This window comes from Delphinus delphis, chromosome 1 (assembly GCF_949987515.2).
Source record: "Delphinus delphis chromosome 1, mDelDel1.2, whole genome shotgun sequence".
NCBI lineage: Eukaryota > Metazoa > Chordata > Mammalia > Artiodactyla > Delphinidae > Delphinus > Delphinus delphis.
Window position 1 is genome coordinate 4,070,715 of NC_082683.1, and position 19,163 is coordinate 4,089,877.

The 19,163-nt window shown below is 45.2% G+C and overlaps 1 protein-coding gene across 1 annotated transcript in view; it reads right to left on the bottom strand.

Annotated features, from left to right (window-relative positions):
- NPHP4 (nephrocystin 4) overlaps positions 1-19,163 on the bottom strand; it is a 135,202-nt gene that overhangs the window by 78,683 nt on the left and 37,356 nt on the right. The window contains exons 8-10 of the mRNA XM_060013335.1: positions 13,782-13,918; positions 11,415-11,596; positions 10,586-10,712 (exon numbers count right to left, since the gene is read on the bottom strand). Of these exons, the coding sequence (XP_059869318.1) occupies positions 10,586-10,712; positions 11,415-11,596; positions 13,782-13,918 (446 nt within the window). The remainder of the gene's footprint in view (positions 1-10,585; positions 10,713-11,414; positions 11,597-13,781; positions 13,919-19,163) is intronic.

Sequence of the window (19,163 nt, forward strand, 5' to 3'; positions counted from 1 at the left end):
AAGGTGCCCCTTCTACAATACAAAAGTGCACTCGCACAAGACCATTCATCTCAGCATCGCTTACAGCTGCAAAATACTGGAAACTATCTGAATATCCAAATATAGGTAATTGGGCAAATAAACTGCAGAGCACAATGGAGCAAGTGCAGCTGGAAGGAGGAGCGGGGAGGCAGGACTGCCGGGCGGGACTGCCAGGGTGAGCTGGGCCGGGGAGAAGATGCAACGAGCCGCAAGGCCCACGCACAGGTCTGCTCCCCCCGACCCCGTGTGGAAAGGGGAGCTGAGCCAACACCCACACATCTGGGATATTCGCACAAAGCAGCCCAGGAAGGAGGGGCCCCGAGCCACAGAGCTGGCTCCCACCAGGCGACTCTTCTCGGACCACCTTTTGGTAGAACTTTGACTTTCAAAACTATATTTGTGTTCTTTATATTCAAAAAATAAAACTAACTCAATAAGGACGGGCAGGGGAAATAACTATAAAACTGAAAGCAAAGAGAAACAGAAGGACCCGACTGCATTCAGATGAACAGCGTGAACACACAGAAGGGGCCGAGCCAAGGGGCCCAGGACAACACTGGCTGCTCCCCTGGGTCTCGGCCACTAACGAACCCTGAACTCTGCCTGGTAGGTTTGTTCCTGACAGCTGTCTGGGTGAAGCTACTCTGACGTTACTTTAGGTGCCTCCTAGGATTGAGCAAGCGAGTTGCCATGCGGACGGCACTGGGAGCCAGGCTCCTCTGTGGAAGGAGAGGTGCAAACGTGGAAGGTGAAGCCTGGGGCGCCCCGCCAGGTGGATGGGGTCAGCAACAGCTCAACTCCTAAGCCGTGTGCATGCACACGGATGCGTGTACATGTGTGTGCGTCTATTTAAGTATGTGTATGCATGCGTACCTGTGTGTGCACATATACGTGCATGTGTGTCTCCATATGTAAACTGTCCGAGCTCTGTCCACTGAGCGGGCTTAGAAACAAAGACAATCCCAGCGCCCAGACCTGGATTCTAACACTTTCCCCTTTAAAAAGAGCCAGGGCTCATCAAAACCAAGGGAAGTCTAAGAAACCGTCACAGTCCAGAGGAGCCTGAGGAGACATGATGACTAAATGTCAGGTGGCCTCCTGGACGGGGTCCTGGAGCAGCAAAGGACATCAGGCAAGGAAATTCGACTTACCTGAAGTATGGACTTCGGTTAGTAACAATGCATCAGTACTGGTTCATGAGGTGTGACAAATGTCCCATCCTAATGACGTTAATAATAGGGGAAACTGGGAATGGGTATATGGGATCTCTCTGCACTATCTTCACTGTTTTTCTGTAAATCTAAAACTTTCCCAAAATAAAAAGCGTTTTAGAAAAAGGAAGAGGTGGTAAACCACAGCTCCCCACATAAGTGGCTGATTCCAGAGCTGGAACAGGGAAGAGGCAAGATGAACCTGAAGCATCTTCTGCCAGAAAACGCTCAAAAAACAAAACATGACGGGGATGTCGCAGGGACACGGCCTGAAGGGACTCTGGCTGAGTATGGGACAATCTGAACACCAAAAATAATTAGGGGTGGTCATTTTAAAAACAGGGATCCAGGGCTTCCCTGGTGGCGCAGTGGTTGAGAGTCCGCCTGCCCGTGCAGGGGACACGGGTTCGTGCCCCGGTCCGGGAAGATCCCACATGCCGTGGAGCGGCTGGGCCTGTGAGCCATGCCGCTGAGCCTGCGCGTCCGGAGCCTGTGCTCCGCAACGGGAGAGGCCACAACAGTGAGAGGCCCGCGTACCGCAAAAAAAAAAAAAAAAAAACAGGGATCCAGAAGTCCATACCAATATGGACTCAATGGCCGAGTCAATCAATTAATCCATCCGCGAGGGAGAAGGGAGGGTTCTGGACAGTGGAAAGCCATGTGGGGGAAAGGCTGGGGTTGGAAATCATGCTTCTGAGAGAGGCAGCAATGGATGCCAACCTAGGGGGACATTCAGACAAGGAGCAGGTATCTGCGTGGCTTAAAGAGCCTCCCCACGGTCTGCTTATTAGTTGCAAGGAAGAAAACAGTAACTCCACGGTGGAGGCATCACACAACACCCAACCAGACGACCCAAGTGAACAAGGCCAGTGCGGTTCAGATGGACACCATGCACCTGCACCTGTGGCCATGAGACCCCGGGGACACGCCTCACACAGTGTCCAGCGGGGATGCACAACCCGACTCCACCAGGAGGGAACATCAGCAAATCCAAAATAAGGAACTTGCTCTCTAGGACATTTTGTAAAGGGGGGAGAATATGGCATAAAAAATAAAGTCTTAAAAAGACAAAGAAAGGCTGTGGAGCTGATCCAGGCTGAAGGAGACCACAGAGCCGTGTGATCCTGCACTGGGTCCTGTACTGAGAGAAACACTGCAAAGGACACGGCTGGATGGATGGGCAGAACCGAAAGGTGGATGGGAGATGGGGGCGTGGAGTTGATGCTAAGTGAACTGAGGTTGACCCTGCACTGTGCTTACACAGGGGACACCCTCAATCTCAAGGAGGCATGGAGGCATTTAGGGGTCAGGAGCATGATGTCTGCAGTTTACTCTCAAGTGGTTCAGAAAAAATACGTGTGTGAGTCTACATACATGCACACGTGTGTGCGCACACACACACACACACACACACACACACACACGGGGAGGGAGGGAGGAAACGTGAGCAAGCGAGTGCAACTAAAGCAGATGGGGCAAATGTAATCAGTCAGTGAAACTGAACCAAGACTAAACCAGTATTTTTTGTATTTCTGCAACTTGTCTGTAAGTTTTTACAGAAATAAAATAAAAAGTTTTCGACAGAACAAAATAAAGTCCCACTATGCCTTTAAAAAAAAAAAAACAGTGTGAAGAAAATGAAAAGGCAAGCCACAGACTGAAAAAATATTCACAATCTATGTATCTGAAAAAGAATTTATATCCAAAATATATAAAAGAAACCCCCATCCACGCAATAAAAAAGGCAAACAACCCAAAACAATGGAATGACCACTTGACAAAGGCAGATTGGGAACGGCCAACAAACACACAAACAAGTACATGGTATCACTGGTCGCCAAGGAAATGCAAAGCAAAGCCACAGTCACAACCCCTAAAGTGCCTGAAACTAAAATGACAAGCAGAATCCAATGCTGGTGAGCACGCAAGCAGCCAAGCCCTCAGACAGCGCCGGTGCGACCACCTGGACAGGCTGGCACTGCTTACAAGGAAAGCGCACATCTACCTGTGACCCAGCCACTCTGCTCCACAGTATTTACCAAAGAGAAATGAAAATATACGTCCATAAAAAGACTTACCCAAGAATGTTTCGGGCAGCTCCATTCACAAAGTAGAAAAGCCCACCAAGCGAAAAATGAAGAAACAGTTTCATAGGACAGAAAACTCAGCAATAAAAATGAATGAACCGGGACTTCCCTGGTGGCGCAGTCGTTAAGAATCCGCCTGCCAATGCAGGGGACACGGGTTCGAGCCCTGGTCCGGGAAGATCCCACGCGCCACGGAGCAATGAAGCCCGTGCACCACAACTACTGAGCCTGCGCTCTAGAGCCCGCGAGCCACGACTACTGAGCCCGCGTACCTCAACTACTGAGGCACATGTGCCTGGAGCCCGCGCTCCGCAACAAGAGAAGCCACCGCAATGCAAAGCCCATGCACCGCAACAAAGAGTAGGCCCCGCTCACCACAGCTAGAGAAAGCCCGCGCGCAGCAACGAAGACCCAACGTGGCCAAAAATAAATAAATAAGTAAATTTTAAAATTTAAAATAAAAAATGAATGAACCACATGAATGAATGTCCAAAACATTATGCTGGATGGGAGAAATCCAGACACAGTGTTCAACAACAAAAACAAAAGCACGAGGCATACAAAGAAACAGAAAAGTATGGCCCATTCAAAGGAAAAAATAAATCAACAGAAACTGTCCCTGAAAACGACCTAATGGTAGATATACTAGACAAAGGCCTTAAAACTACTGTCTTAAAGATGCTCAAAGAACTAAAGGAAGATGTGGAGAAAATCACGAAAACTCTGTATGAACAAAATGGAAATATCAATAAAGAGACAGAAAACCTAAAAAGAAATTCTGGAGCTGAAAATTACAATAACCAAAAATGAGAAATTCACTGGAGGGATTCAAAGGCAGATTTGAACATGCAGAAGAAAGAATCAATGAACTTGAAGATAGAACAATGGTAATTACTGAGTCTGAAAAAGAAAAAAAATTGAAAAAAAAGCAGAAAGAACTTAAGGGACCTATGGGACACTATCAACTGGACCAATATACACATCCTGGGAGTCTCAGGAGACAAGCAAGAGAAAGGGGCAGAGAGAGTATCTGAAGAAATAATGGCTGAAAACCTCCCAAATTTGATGAAAGACATGAATATAAACATCCAAGAAGCTCAATGGACCTGAAGAGATCCACACTGAGATACACTGTAATCAAACTTTCAAAAGACAAAGACAAAGAGCAAAAATTGAAATCAAGGAGAGAAGCAAACTGTCACGTACAAGGGATCCTCAATAAGATTATCAGCACATTTCTCATCAGAAACTTGAGGCCAGAGACAGTGAGCCAGCATACCAAAGTGCTAAAAGGAAAACAAAACTGTCAACCAAGAATCCTATATCTGGCAAAACTCTCCTTCAAAAGTGAGGGAGAAATTAAGACATACCTACATAAACAAAAGCTGAAGGAGTTCATTATCACTAGACCTGCTTGCAAGAAATGCTCAAGGGAGTCCTGCAGGGTGAAATGGAAGGACACTGGACAGTAACTCAAAGCCATATGGGAAAAAAAAGATCTCAATGAAGGTAAATATATGGACAATATAAAAGCTAATATTATTGAAACAGTGGCTTGTTATCGCTCTTTTTGTTGTCTACATGATTTAAAACACTAATACATATAAAGGAAAAAAACCAATTATTAGTGTAAAAGCTACTACAACTTTGGTTTGTAACTCCATATCTTGTTTTCTACATAATTTAAGAGAATAACACATTGAAAAGCATTATTATTTTATGTTTTGGGCACACAATGTATAAAGACGTAATACTATGGCATCAACAACCGAAAGGGTGGGAGACGGTGCTACAAATGAACAGAGTTTTTGTACGTTATTGAAATTAAGGTGGTACAAATTCAAATTAGTGTTATAACTTCTGGATGCTAAAGGTAGTCCCCATAACCACAAAGAACTGAGCTATAGAATATACACAAAAGGAAATGAGAAAGGACTTTAAACATTTCACTTCAAAGAAAATCAACCAAACGCAAAAGAAAACAGTAATGCAGGGACCCAAAAAAAAAAAACTTTAAGCATATAGAAATAAATAACACAATGATAGAAGTAAGTCCTTCCTTATCAGAAATTACTTTAAAGGTAAATGGATTAAACTCTCCAATCAAAAGACAGAGACTGGCAGAATGGATAAAAACACATGATCCAACTATACACTGTCTATAAGAGACCCACCTGAGAACCAAAGACACATACAGGCTGGAAGTGAAATGCATATCAACAGAGTAAAAAGGGAAACCCCAGAATGGGAGAAAATATTTGCAAATCGTATAGCTGATAAAGGATTGATATGCAAAATATACAGAAAACTCCACAACCCAATAAAAAACTGGCAAAAAACCTAGACATTTCTCCAGATAAGACACACAAATGGCCAACAAGCATATGAAAAGACGGCCAACATCACTAATCGCTAGGTAAACGCAAATCAAAAGTACAATGAGGGCTTCCCTGGTGGCGCAGTGGTTGAGAGTCCGCCTGCCGATGCAGGGGACGCGGGTTCGTGCCCCGGTCCGGGAGGATCCCACATGCCGCGGAGCGGCTGGGCCCGTGAGCCATGGCCGCTGGGCCTGCGCGTCCTGAGCCGGTGCTCTGCAACGGGAGAGGCCACAACAGTGAGAGGCCCGCGTACCACAAAAAAAAAAAAAAAAGTACAATGAGATACTACTTCATACCCATTAGGATGGCTCCTATCCAAAAAATAGAAAGCAATGAGCATTGGCAAGGACGTGGACTGTTGGTGGGAATGTAAAATGGTGTAGCCACTGTAGACAACAGAATGGTGCCTCCTCAAAAGTGAAAAATAGAATTACCATATGATCCAGTAATTCCACTTTTGGGTATATACACAAAAAGTATTGAAGGCAGGTCTCAAAGAGATACTCGTACACCCATGGTCACAGTAGCATTGTTCTCAATAGCTAAAACATGGAAGCAACCCAAGTGCGGTCTATCCATGCAATGGAATATTATTCAGCCTTAAGAAGGAAGGAGGGCTTCCCTGGTTGCGCAGTGGTTGAGAGTCCGCCTGCCGATGCAGGGGACGCAGGTTCGTGCCCTGGTCCAGGAAGATCCCACATGCCGTGGAGCTGCTGGGCCCGTGAGCCATGGCCGCTGAGCCTGCGCGTCCAGAGCCTGTGCTCTGCAGCAGGCGAGGCCACGGCAGTGAGAGGCCCACGTACCACAAAAAAAAAAAAAAAAAAAAAGAAGGAAGGAAATTCTATGATATGCTACAACATGGATGAACCTTGAAGACTTATACTAAGTGAAATAAGTCAGTCACAAAAGGACAAATACTGTATGATTCTACTTACATGTGGTACTTAGAATAGTCAAAATCATAAAGACAGAAAGTAGAGTCATGGTTCCCAGGGGCTAGTAGGCGGGGAGAATGGGGAGTTTGTTTAATGGGCACAGAGCTTCAGTTTTACAAGACGAAAAGAGTTATGGGGACGGATGGTGATGATGGTTGTACAACAATGTGAATGTACTTAATACCACTGGCTGTACACTTTAAAATGGTTAAGATGGTAAATTTTATGTGTATTTTCCCACAAGAAAAAAAGACATTTAAAAAAAAAAAAAGGCAGAATACCACTGAATTGGACACTTTAAAAATCATATTAGGGTATGTGAATTTCTCCTCAATGAAAAAATATTTTTTTAAAAAAGACAAATAGGGCTTCCCTGGTGGTGCAGTGGCTGGGAGTCTGCCTGCCGATGCAGGGGACGCGGCTTTGCGCCCCCGTCCGGGAGGTTCCCGCGTGCCACGGAGCGGCTGGGCCCGTGAGTCATGGCCGCTGAGCCTGTGCGTCCGGAGCCTGTGCTCTGCAACGGGAGAGACCCCAACAGTGGGAGGCCCGCGTACCGCAAAAAAAAAAAAAAAAAAGACAAATAAAAATAACACAATTTTTAAAAAGTGAGTTGTTATCTTTCCTAAAACCATAAGGGAGACCCAACATTCAGGACAAAATAGAAGACTCTGCACCAATCCCCTCTTCTTTAGCAACCTCCACCTAAGCAGACAGTCGGAAACTCAGCAGGTCCTGCGCGCTCGGTGGGGGGCCTCTGATGGTGACAACCTCAAGCTGCAGCACAGCGAGATGTATGGCTGCAATGTGTATACAGCTGCAAGGTGACTCAATCAGGACACGGACCTGGCTCCAGGGTCCAAGGAGGGGTTATTTTGAAAGCTCTCCAGAGAACCCTCAAGACATCTGTATTTCCAAGTTCTAGAAAGTTTAAATTTATGTAATTTTCAGAGTAAATCCAGGCATGATACCTATGTTAAGCACTCAAATCTCTGTTACATGAACTTGTTTTGTTCAAAGAATACGAGCAAATATATAAATAAATTAGAGTTTTACCCCCCAGAGATGTGGGAGAGGGTTATTTTGCTGTGTTACTCCCCAGAAAAGAGCTCTTTTGACCCCTCGCAGCCCCGTGGTGATCTGCACTTATTCTGACATAAAAACGCAGCAAAGGACACTGGGTCTGTTTATTTTTACAGCTACCTTCTTTCCACGTCACTCTCATGTTCTAGGCAGTCTGCTTTATCAGCTTTATTCAAACAGCAAATGTTTCTGGAGGCCACACTTGCAAAGCTCACGGCATTTCCAAACGGGCCTTCTGCTGTGGGTGCACTGTCCCCATGGACTCAGGTTTCTAGAAGGTACGTTGTCTGGATCAGAAGAACACTTAACCCAAAGACAAATCACAAAGGCTTTAGTCGTTCTGGCTAACAGATTACAAACAAGGGGTGTGTCTTCTCAAAACTTTTTTCTAGTTTGTGTCTAATGACTACCAAAATATTCAGGACCAAAACAATCCTCTGAGACTCAGGTGACTGGGTATAAACTGGAGGCACTATTAGCCCAGATGGCCTCTCGCTGATCTAGATAAACACTTGAAAGTGAACAGTCACACAAAGGTCTATTTCTGATTGAGGAAAATACTTAAAACGTACACCCAGGCAGGCTGGGTGACTGATGATACCGAGAACTTTGTTTTATTTTTTAGGTGTGACGATGGTATTGCAGGGAAGTTTTACCCCCATCTTTTGGAAAGATCTCCTGCACTGTCCACAGAGGAAATGGCACGGGGTCTAGGATTTGCTCTAAAATAATCTGGGAGGAATGCGGACAGGAAAGAAAGGCAGCGACAAGGCTGGCCAGGAGCTGATGACTTCGGAGACTGGCGATGGGTACATTCATTGGGTTTGTCGTACGCTTCTATCTTCATATTCGAAAGTCTCTATAATTAAAAAGGTCTTAAAGAAAAGAACGTATATGCCGAAATGTTCACAATAATCAAAACAGATGCAATTATGACTGGAATTTGCTTCAAAATGAACCAAAATGGGTTGTGCAAGAGGGTATGGACAAAACAAGAGTGTCCACGAAGTGGATAACTGCTGAAGCTCCTTGGGGCTTATTTTACTATCCGGTCTGCTTTTGTCTACACTTGGCATGTCCACCACATAGAGTTTTTTAAAAGGAAAGAAAGGGGAGAAAGGAATTTGCAGGCTGAATGCACCCGAAGACACGCTCCATAATGGACTGCAGAGGGAAGCAGGAGCATGCCAGCTGCGACATGTCCCTCCAAGGCCGAGCCCTGACCTTGCAGGAGGCCCAGTGGGCCACGTCCCCTCCTGGGACACTCCTCGGGGAAGGAGCGAGAGCCCATTTCGACAGCATCAGGCTAGTTTTCTCCTGTACGTCTAAGTCTGGTTGTGGTGGGAATGTCTGATTTGGTTTTCACCCCCGGAATGCTAACCCATCCTCACTGTTCCATGCAGCAAGTAATTTGTGCGGAAATTCATTTCAGACACAGGAACATTTCCTCTCCAGATTACACTGAAGAAAGTACACTTGATGACAGTAAAACGGAATCCAATATTCCATGTTAAGATAAACCTCCACATCAAAAAGAACTGATGAGCTATTTCAAGCCACATTCCAAGAGCTCCACAAGCAACAGCGCGTGGCGGATCCACCTGTCAGCGGGTAAGCATTTCAGTGAAGAGTTAAAAACTTAACAATCAAGTGTTGGGTAAGACATAAAGTTTCAGGACACAGGCTTTATAATCACAAGCGAATTGTAATTAACGTTCTCGAGGGGACACAATCTAAACGTAAATGAGTGGAGAGCCAGGCCCTCTGCTCCTCAGGGGCTCCCTCTGTACCGACCCCCTGCCCACGCCCAGTGGCAGCACCAGGGATGTTGCACCTGAGCCGGCGAACTTCCCCCCAGGATGGGGAAGCCCCAGAAGCCCCTCCCTCCTGGTAAAGCTCCACCCCAGGCCCAGAGGGCCTGCCCCGGGCTGACAAGCATATCTGCATACAGTTGCATTTTAGCTGAAATTTCTGGTAACAAAGAAAGAAAAGCAGAGCTGGGAACAAGAACTTTGTGAGAACAACGGACATCATTCCTTCGCCTATACTCAGAATACCTGCCTCTGGGTCTGCTCACCTGATTAGGACTCTGAATTACACGAGGCACAGACATCAGAGAGGTCAGTTCACTGCTACCAGAGGACATCAGGAACTAACACAGCAGCTGTGCTGACACCCCATTCTCCTTCCAAAGGCCCCCCAAGACCGCTCCCAGCCCCCTGCTCTTGCCTCAGCTGCACGGTGATGCGGGCAGACTGACCACCACAGAAGGTGTCTTGTTGGCCTATTTTTATTTTTAATTTACTTGTTAAATTGATATTTGCTTTTTCAAACAAAAATCTGAATCTTAAGAAGAGCATGACTTGGGTTTTCCGAAAAATCTGCATCAATGATGTAAATGATGTCTCTTTGTTACATTCCTTCCAACTGAATCCTATAGATTCTTACTCTTGGTTCTGACGTGGACACGTACAAAGTCCACTCTAAGAAAACATTCACTTCTTGTGCAGATTCAAGCTTTACTACACTTACTATTTGAAAAAGGCATTAAAATGGTCTCATTCTTTCAAAATAATTATTGATTCAATAATCATGAATTAATGATGTTATGCTGCATGATGCCTGTTTATTGAACTGTTTATACCAGCTGCCAGCAGAGTGTACGTACTATTACCATAAAGATGGGAAATGATTAGAGCAAAGCTATCACTTGGAACAAGTGTTTTCTAGAATCATATTCCACGCTTGTTATCCATATTGTTAATAATAATCACACTGCTTTTAACGGAAGAAAAATGAATGGTGACTATGCTTATTCTGCGCGCGTAGAGCCCGTCGCCAGGCGGCACGCGAAACAAGCGGATGGTTCTTACGTTGCCGTCCGCTCCCGAAGGGCTGTTAAACACGTACTCCAGCTGAAAGACGATGGTGAACGCGGGCTGACAGACCATCTCAGGGAGCTGGAGGCGGCTTCTCGAGACCAGAGCGTGGTTTCCAGATCTGCGCCGAGAACACACAGAGGGGGCGTGTCAGACGGGGCTCCTGCTGCCCGGCACCCCACCCGCCATCAGCTCGGGCGCCGCGGCACCGGGCGCTGCTGCTGCAGTCTGGTACAGTGAGTCCCCCAAGCAATGGCACTGAGCCCTTCTGGGTGTTTGGCCATCAAGGTAACTTCCCAGACCAGAGCCTCTCTTAGGTGCCGCAATCAACACTCTCCCAAAATGCCAGCACTGGTATCAGGAGGACGGAAGGGCTCCAGGGAGGTACCCCTCCGAGGCCGGCTTCCGTCCAGCTTCACGTATGGAACCCCTAGGCGATGTCTCTGTTGTGATTTGAGACGCACAGGACTGAACAGAGCGGCAGAACTTACTGCCCTCTGGTTCTGTGTCATGTGAGAAAGGGATCACAGGGCGCATCTGGAGGAAAGCACGCCAGGGCTCCACAGCTGGAAGCATCTGTTATGCTAACTCCAAAACCCGTCGTGGCACAAAAACCAGGATCTTTCCAACCTCACAACACTGAGGTCTGCTCCTGATGGGGACGACTAAGCAAGAGGAATCAAAGGCACCGGGCAAGAACCCAGGTGGATGAGTGCACACCTCGCGTGTAAGAACAGCTCCTTTCACTCTGATCCCTGGTCAGGTGCCCACCCGCACCTCCTAACTCCACGCGGACCGCGACCTGGGACCCCGGGGGAAATACCTGGCCTTCGAAGAGGCGCCAACTCTCCGGCTGAAGCTGGCAGAGTGCGTCAAGGACACCTCCAGCTCAGGCACCAGCACCACCACCTGTGGCCTCTGCACGAAGCCCAGCCCGTTGTGCACGCCCACGCACAGGCGCCGCTCCAAGATCTCCAGGGCACCACTGTCCAGCGGGCCGCCCGCCTGGGAAGAGCACACATGGCACAGAATAAGGTCGGTGCGGAGGGGGGCGGGAGCTCGCCAGGAAAGCTCCCAGCAGAGAGCCCCAGCAGAGAGAAGAAACTAGAACAGAGGTTTCAGACATTCCAGACCAGACGGAGCTTAGGGAAGCACCATCCAATCCGAGCAGACTGGCCTCAGGCCATTTTCTAGGTACTTCGGGGATTTCTCGCGTAGCGTCATCTCGTAGAGCAATACATCCCTTAGATGCCTGAATCAGCTAACTCTCGCTCCGGGTTTCCAAGGTTGAGCTACGATTCTCAAGACGCAGCAAACCAGCAACAAGGGGCCCTAGCACCTCCAACAGTGAGAGGAAGTGAGCTCCAAGTGGGCTCCAAGAAGTGAGAGGTCCCGGAGTCAAGGGCAGGCGCTGACCAAGGCTGAACACAGCGAGCTTCAACACCTCTGCCCTCCCACAGCTCAGACACCTGAGACTTGGGGCGGACAGGGCCGCAGGAAGAGTGGGCATATTTAGGCAGTAAGTCTGCCCCAAAGTGATCCCTGGATATTAAAGTGTTTTCATCTTAACAAAAACAACATACAGGCGCCCTAACAAATGAGCAAGGATATTCCTCCAGGCTATTACTGTTTATTAAATTATGTGATTGTCGCAAAATGATCCCTGAATTTTCGAGTTTTCTTCATTGCCCATTAATCATGCTGAACAGACGTAAATTCAGCCCATTAGCCTCTGAGTACTGAAAATAAAACGAAGGTGATAACGGAGTATCTGCCAGTTGGATGGGAACAAAAATACAAAGAGAGTAAAAACACATAATAAAGTGATCTTTATGGGAATATATAAAATTCCACAATAATGCTCTTAAACATCTTTCTACCCTCAGACAATCTTTTCTGAGCCATAAGAAAACAGCAGGAACTATGCCAAGAAAATGTATGATGCTGTCTCAGCCCTCTTCTCTGCTTCGTGTCTGCTTCACATGAGACTACATTACACAGCACAACATTTTCCAGAACGGGTAGAGAGCAAAAGAAAAGACCACCTTACTCGTGCGTGTACACACATTCGTGTGTGTGTGTGTGTGTGTGTGTGTCAACAATTTGCTAACTTCACAGACCACGAGGATGGGCACCCGCTGACCGCACATTCATTCTCACAAATACATGTTAGAGACCTACTATGTGCCGACTGTTTTAGGCACATCAGGTGCAGTGGTAAAGCAAACCAAGTCCCTGTCCTCCTGGTGCAAATACTCCAGAGAGGGACCCACAATCCACCCGTAAACAGTAAGGAAACCAGGTGCTCTCCGAGAGGGCCAAGCACCCAGAGAAACGAAGCAGGGTGATGCGTCAGAGAGCGCGCCCGGCGGGGAGGAAGGGGGACGCTGCCTGCAGCTTGGGCAGGGCGGCCCCTCAGGGCAACAGGTCTGCACTGAGACATGATACCTGAGAGGGGTCGTGCACAGATCCAGACATGATACCTGAGAGGGGTCGTGCACACATCCAGAAGAACATGCACGAAAGTGGGCCATGTGTTCAAAGGCCCACAGTGGGGACGAGGCATCACGGTGCGGAGTCTGCAGGACAGCGTCACACAGGCAAAACTGAGCAGTATTAGGGGAAGCACCGCTCACAGTAAACTGCTTCGATGGGGCAAAGTGGTTGAGATCCCTAGTCGTCTCCTTGGAAACATCCTCAAAATGTCCCTTGTAAATGTGGATTATTTTACAGGTTTTCCTATGCTCATTTGGTGATTTAATCTACTTTTAAATGAGGACTGATTAAGTTACATCGAAGTGAATGCTAATTAATGTCTCAGGATAACAGCACCCTCGTCAATATCAAAGTTAAGACAATGGGCTCATGGGACTTCCCTGGTGGTCCAGTGGTTAAGACTCCGCTCTTCCAATGCAGGGGGCCTGAGTTCGATCCCTGGTCGGGGAATAAGATCCCGCATCCCACATGCCACGTGACCCAGCCAAAGAATAAAAATTTTTTTTTAATTTAAAAAAATAAAGACAATGGGCTAGTGTCCCTCTTCAGCCACAAAGAGACGAAAGACAGGACCACAGGTGTCACCAGGGGCTGGACCACCCACCTGAGGGCTTGAGAGGCCGGGAGCTCCCCAGCTCCGCCTGCCGTTTCCACCTGCACCGTTCAGACTAACTTCCCCAACCCAAGACTGTACCTCCCGGAAGTGATCGCTGATCACAAGTTCCAGAAGCTCCTCCTCAAACTTCTCCAGGGAGGGATACATCGTGAAGAACAAATCGTCCAGGTACCACGTGAGAGACTTCTGAAGGCGAGGCTTCCGGAGCGTGTCCCCTGCACAATGAGAGGCTCAGAGGGATGACCCGCAGAAACAAAACCACCAGACGGTCCCCTCACCCACGGGGGGTCCAGGCCGCAGGCCAAGCACAGAGAAGGCGGCATGGGCATCGCTCAGAGAGGACTCACAGCCAGAGCCCACCTCAGTCCAAGCCCAGACACCAAACAGATCAAACAAGCGCAAATTTCATTTTCGGTCCAAATCCTACCCCAAAGCATCTCCAGGAACAAATCCCCTAATCTGGCCATCCAGGGCACACAGACAGCCTGAGGCAGAGTGACATCTGTCCCCTGCACTCGGCTTCCCTTTGTCATGACTTCCTATCCAGCAAGGGGACAGCCCACTACGTCATTTCTCGTTTCACTAGGTTTACCCTGAACCACGTGGAAACACGCAGGCATAGGCGTGAGCGTGGCACGGCAACGAGCAGAAACTCGGGCTGGGCTGGCACCATGAGGGAAGTCCCGCCCCGATCAAGAAGCACCCCTGGACCGTGAGCTCCGTGAGGACAGAAGGGGGCGGCGGCCCCTGCATCCAGCCCAGCACCCGCACCAAGCAGGTACATGGAAGCCCGGCCGCAGCCACGAGAGGAGAGCATCACGTGCATTTAGAGAAGATTCTCCATGGGCTCTGGAGCAAAGGTGACACAGGAAGAAGAAGGCAAAGCCAGTTGCTCCCCAGCAAACACACCCCCAGGGGTCTGTCCCTTACGTCCCCATCAGTGTCATCGTTCTCGTTCTGGTCCTGTCTGTCTCTTCCTAAATGTTTAGGGTTATTTAAATATTTACATGCAAGGTCTTCGATTTTGAAAGCCAATTCTAAACTTTAAAAAAAATTGACGTAAGACTCAATGCTGAGGGGTGGAGTCAAGGTGCCGTACTAGGAGGATGCGAATTCATGTCTCCTCACAACTAGGGCACCTACCAGGCGCTGGTGAGGGACCACAGACACCTAGGGGACAGGAGGAACCCCCAGTGACCGGTTGTTTCAATTTCAGTTTTATTTTTCCTAATATATTTTTTATCTTTCTAACTTTATTTGGTATTTTATTCTTTGATATTGTACTGCTCCTTTTTTGATTTCTTTTTTTTTTTTTTTTTTTTTTTTTTAACCATGCCATGAAGCTTGCAGGATCTTGGTTCCCAGGCCGGAGGTCAGGCCCAAGCTCCTGTAGTGGGAGCTACGAGTCCAAACCACTGGACTAACAGAGAACCTCAGACCCCAGGGAATATCAGTTGGAGTGAGGCCTCACGGAGGTCCTCATCTCAGCACCAAGACCCGGCTCTATTCAACTGCCTGCAAACTCCAGTGCTGGACGCCTCAGGCCAAACAACCAGTAAGACAGGAATACAGCCCGACCCATCAAAAAAGGAAAAAAAAATGAAACGACAAAAAAAAAATGCTACAGACGAAGGAGCAAGGTTAAAACCCACACGACCAAATAAATGATGATGAAATAGGCAACCTACCCGAAAAAGAATTCAGAGTAGTGATAGTAAAGATGATCCAAAATCTCGGAAAGAGAATGGAGAAAATACATGAAACATTTAACAAGGATCTAGAAGAACTAAAGAGCAAGCAAACAGTGATGAACAACACAATACCTGAAATTAATATACTCTAGAAGGAATCAATAGCAGATTAACTGAGGCAGAAGAATGAATATGTGAGCAGGAAGATAAAATGGTACAAATTACTGCCACAGAGCAGAATAAAGAAAAAAGAATGAAAAGAATTGAGGACAGTCTCAGAGACTTCTGGGACAACATTAAACGCATCAACGTTCCAATTATAGGGGTCCCAAAAGAAAAAGAAAGGGTCTGAGAAAATATTTCAAGAGATTATAATGGAAAACTTCCCTAATATGGGAAAGAAAGTAGTCCAGGAAGCACAGAGAGTACCATACAGGATAAACCAAGAGAAACACACCAAGACACACGGTAATCAAACTGACAAAAATTAAAGACAAAGAAAAATTATTAAAAGCAACAAGAGAAAAACAACAAATAACATACAAGGGAACTCCCATAAAGTTAACAGCTGATTTCTCAGCAGAAACTCTGCAAGACAGAAGGGAGTGGCATGATATACTTAAAGTGATGAACGGAAAGAACCTAAAACCAAGAATACTCTACCTAGCAAGGATCTCATTCAGATTCGACAGAGAAATCAAATGCTTTACAGACAAGCAAAAGCTAAGAGAATTCAGCACCACCAAACTAGCTCTACAACAAATGCTAAATGAACTACTCTAAGTGGGAAACACAAAAGATGAAAAGAACCAAAAAAAAAACAAGCCCAAACCAATTAAGATAATGGTAATAGGAACATACATATTGCTAATTACCTTAAATGTAAATGGATTAAATGCTCTAACCAAAAGATACAGGCTTGCTGAATGGATACAAAAACAAGACCCATACATATGCTGTCTACAAGAGACCCACTTCAGACCTAGGGACACATACAGACTGAAAGTGAGTGGATGGAAAAAGATATTCCATGCAAATGGAAATCAAAAGAAAGCTGGAGTAGCAAGTCTCATATCAGACAAAATAGACTTTAAAATAAAGACTTTTAAAAGAGACAAAGAAGGACACTACATAATGATCAAGGGATAAATCCAAGAAGAAGATATAACAATTGTAAATATTTATGCACCCAACATAGGAGCACATCAATACATAAGGCAAATGCTAACAGACATAAAAGGGGAAATCGACAGTAACACAATCATAGTAGGGGACTTTAACACCCCACTTTCACCAATGGACAGATCATCCAAAATGAAATTAATAAGAAAACACAAGCTTTAAATGACACATTAAACGAGATGGACTTAATTGATATTTACAGGACATTCCATCCAAAAACAACAGAATACACTTTCTTCTCAAGTATTCATGGAACATTCTCCCGGAAAGACTATATCTTGGTTCACAAATCAAGCCTTGGTAAATTTAAGAAAATTGAAATTGTATCAAGTATCTTTTCTGATGACAACGCTATGAGACTAGATATCAATCACAGGGGAAAAAATGTAAAAAATACAAACACATGAAGGCTAAACAATATGCTACTAAATAACCAAGAGATCACTGAAGAAATCAAAGAGAAAATCAAAAAATACCTAGAGACAAATGACAATGAAAACATGACGACCCAAAACCTGTGGGATGCAGCAAAAGCAGTTCAAGAGGGAAGTTTATAGCAATACAATCCTACCTCAGGAAACAAGAAAAATCTCAAATAAACAGCCTAACCTTACACCGAAAGCAATTAGGGAAAGAAGAACAGAAAAACCCCAAAGTTAGCAGAAGGAAAGAAATCATAAAGATCAGATCAGAAATAAATGAAAAAGAAATGAAGGAAATGATAGCAAAGATCAATAAAACTAAACACTGTTTCTTTGAGAAGATAAACAAAATTGATAAACCATTAGCCAGGCTCATCAAGAAAAAAAGGGAGAAGACTCAAATCAACAGAATTAGGAATGAAAAAGGAGAAGTAACAACTGACACAGCAGAAATACAAAGGATCATGAGAGATTACTACAAGCAACTATATGCCAATAAAATGGACAACCTGGAATAAATGGACAAATTCTTAGAAAAACACAACCTTCCAAGACTGAACCAGGAAATAATAGAAAATATGAACAGACCAATCACAAGTAATGAAATTGAAACTGTGATTAAAAATCTTCCAACAAACAAAAGCCCAGGACCAGATGGCTTCACAAGAGAATTCTATCAAACATTTAGAGAAGAGCTAACACCTATCCTTCTCAAACTCTTCCAAAATATAGCAGGGGGAGGAACACTCCTAAACTCATTCTACGAGGCCACCATCACCCTGATACCAAAACCAGACAAAGATATCACAAAAAAAGAAAACTACAGGCCAATATGACTGATGAACAGAGATGCAAAAATCCTCAACAAAATACTAGCAAACAGAATCCAACAGCACATTAAAGGATCATACACCACGGTCAAGTGGGGTTTACCCCAGGGATGCAAGGATTGTTCAATATATGCAAATCATTGAATGTGATACACCATATTAACAAATTGAAGGATAAAAACCATATGATCGTCTCAATAGATGCAGAAAAAGCTTTTGACAAAATTCAACACCCATTTATGATTAAAAACTCTCCAGAAAGTAGGCATAGAGGGAACCTACCTCAACATAATAAAGGCCATATATGACAAACCCACAGCCAACATGGTTTTCAATTGTGAAAAACTGAAACCATTTCCTCTAAGATCAGGAACAAGACAAGGTTGCCCACCCTCACCACTACTACTCAACATAGTTTTGGAAGTTTTAGCCACAGCAGACAGAGGAGAAAAAGAAATAAAAGGAATCCAAATCGGAAAAGAAGTAAAACTGTCACTGTTTGCAGATGACATGATACTATACATAGAAAATCCTAAAGGTGCCACCAGAAAAATACTAGAGCTAATCAATGAATTTGGTAAAGTTGCAGGATACAAAATTAATGCACAGAAATCTCTTGCATTCCTATACACTAATGAAGAAAAATCTGAAAGAGAAATTAAGGAAACACTCCCATTTACCATTGCAACAAAAAGAATAAAATACCTAGGAATAAACCTACCTAAGGAGACAAAAGACCTGTATGCAAAAAACTATAAGACACTGTTGAAAGAAATTAAAGATGATACAAACAGATGGAGAGATATACCATGTTCTTAGATTAGAAGAATCAACATCGTGAAAATGACTATACTACCCAAAGCAATCTAGAGATGCAATGCAATCCCTATCAAACTACCAATGGCATTTTTCACAGAACTAGAACAAAAAATTTCACAATTTGTATAGAAACACAAAAGACCCCAAATAGCCAAAGCAATCTTGAGAAAGAAAAATGGAGCTGGAGTAATAAGGCTCCTGCACTTCATACTATATTACAAAGCTACAGTGGTCAAGACAGTACTGGCAACAGAAACAGAAATATAGATCAATGGAACAGGACAGAAAGCTTAGAGATAAACCCACGCACATATGGTCACCTTATCTTTGATAAAGGAGGCAAGAGTATACAATGGAGAAAAGACAGCCTCGTCAATAAGTGGTGCTGGGAAAACTGGACAGCTACATGTAAAAGAATGAAATTAGAACACTCCCTAACACCATACACAAAAATAAACTCAAAATGGATTAAAGACCTAAATGTAAGGCCAGACACTATAAAACTCTCAGAGGAAA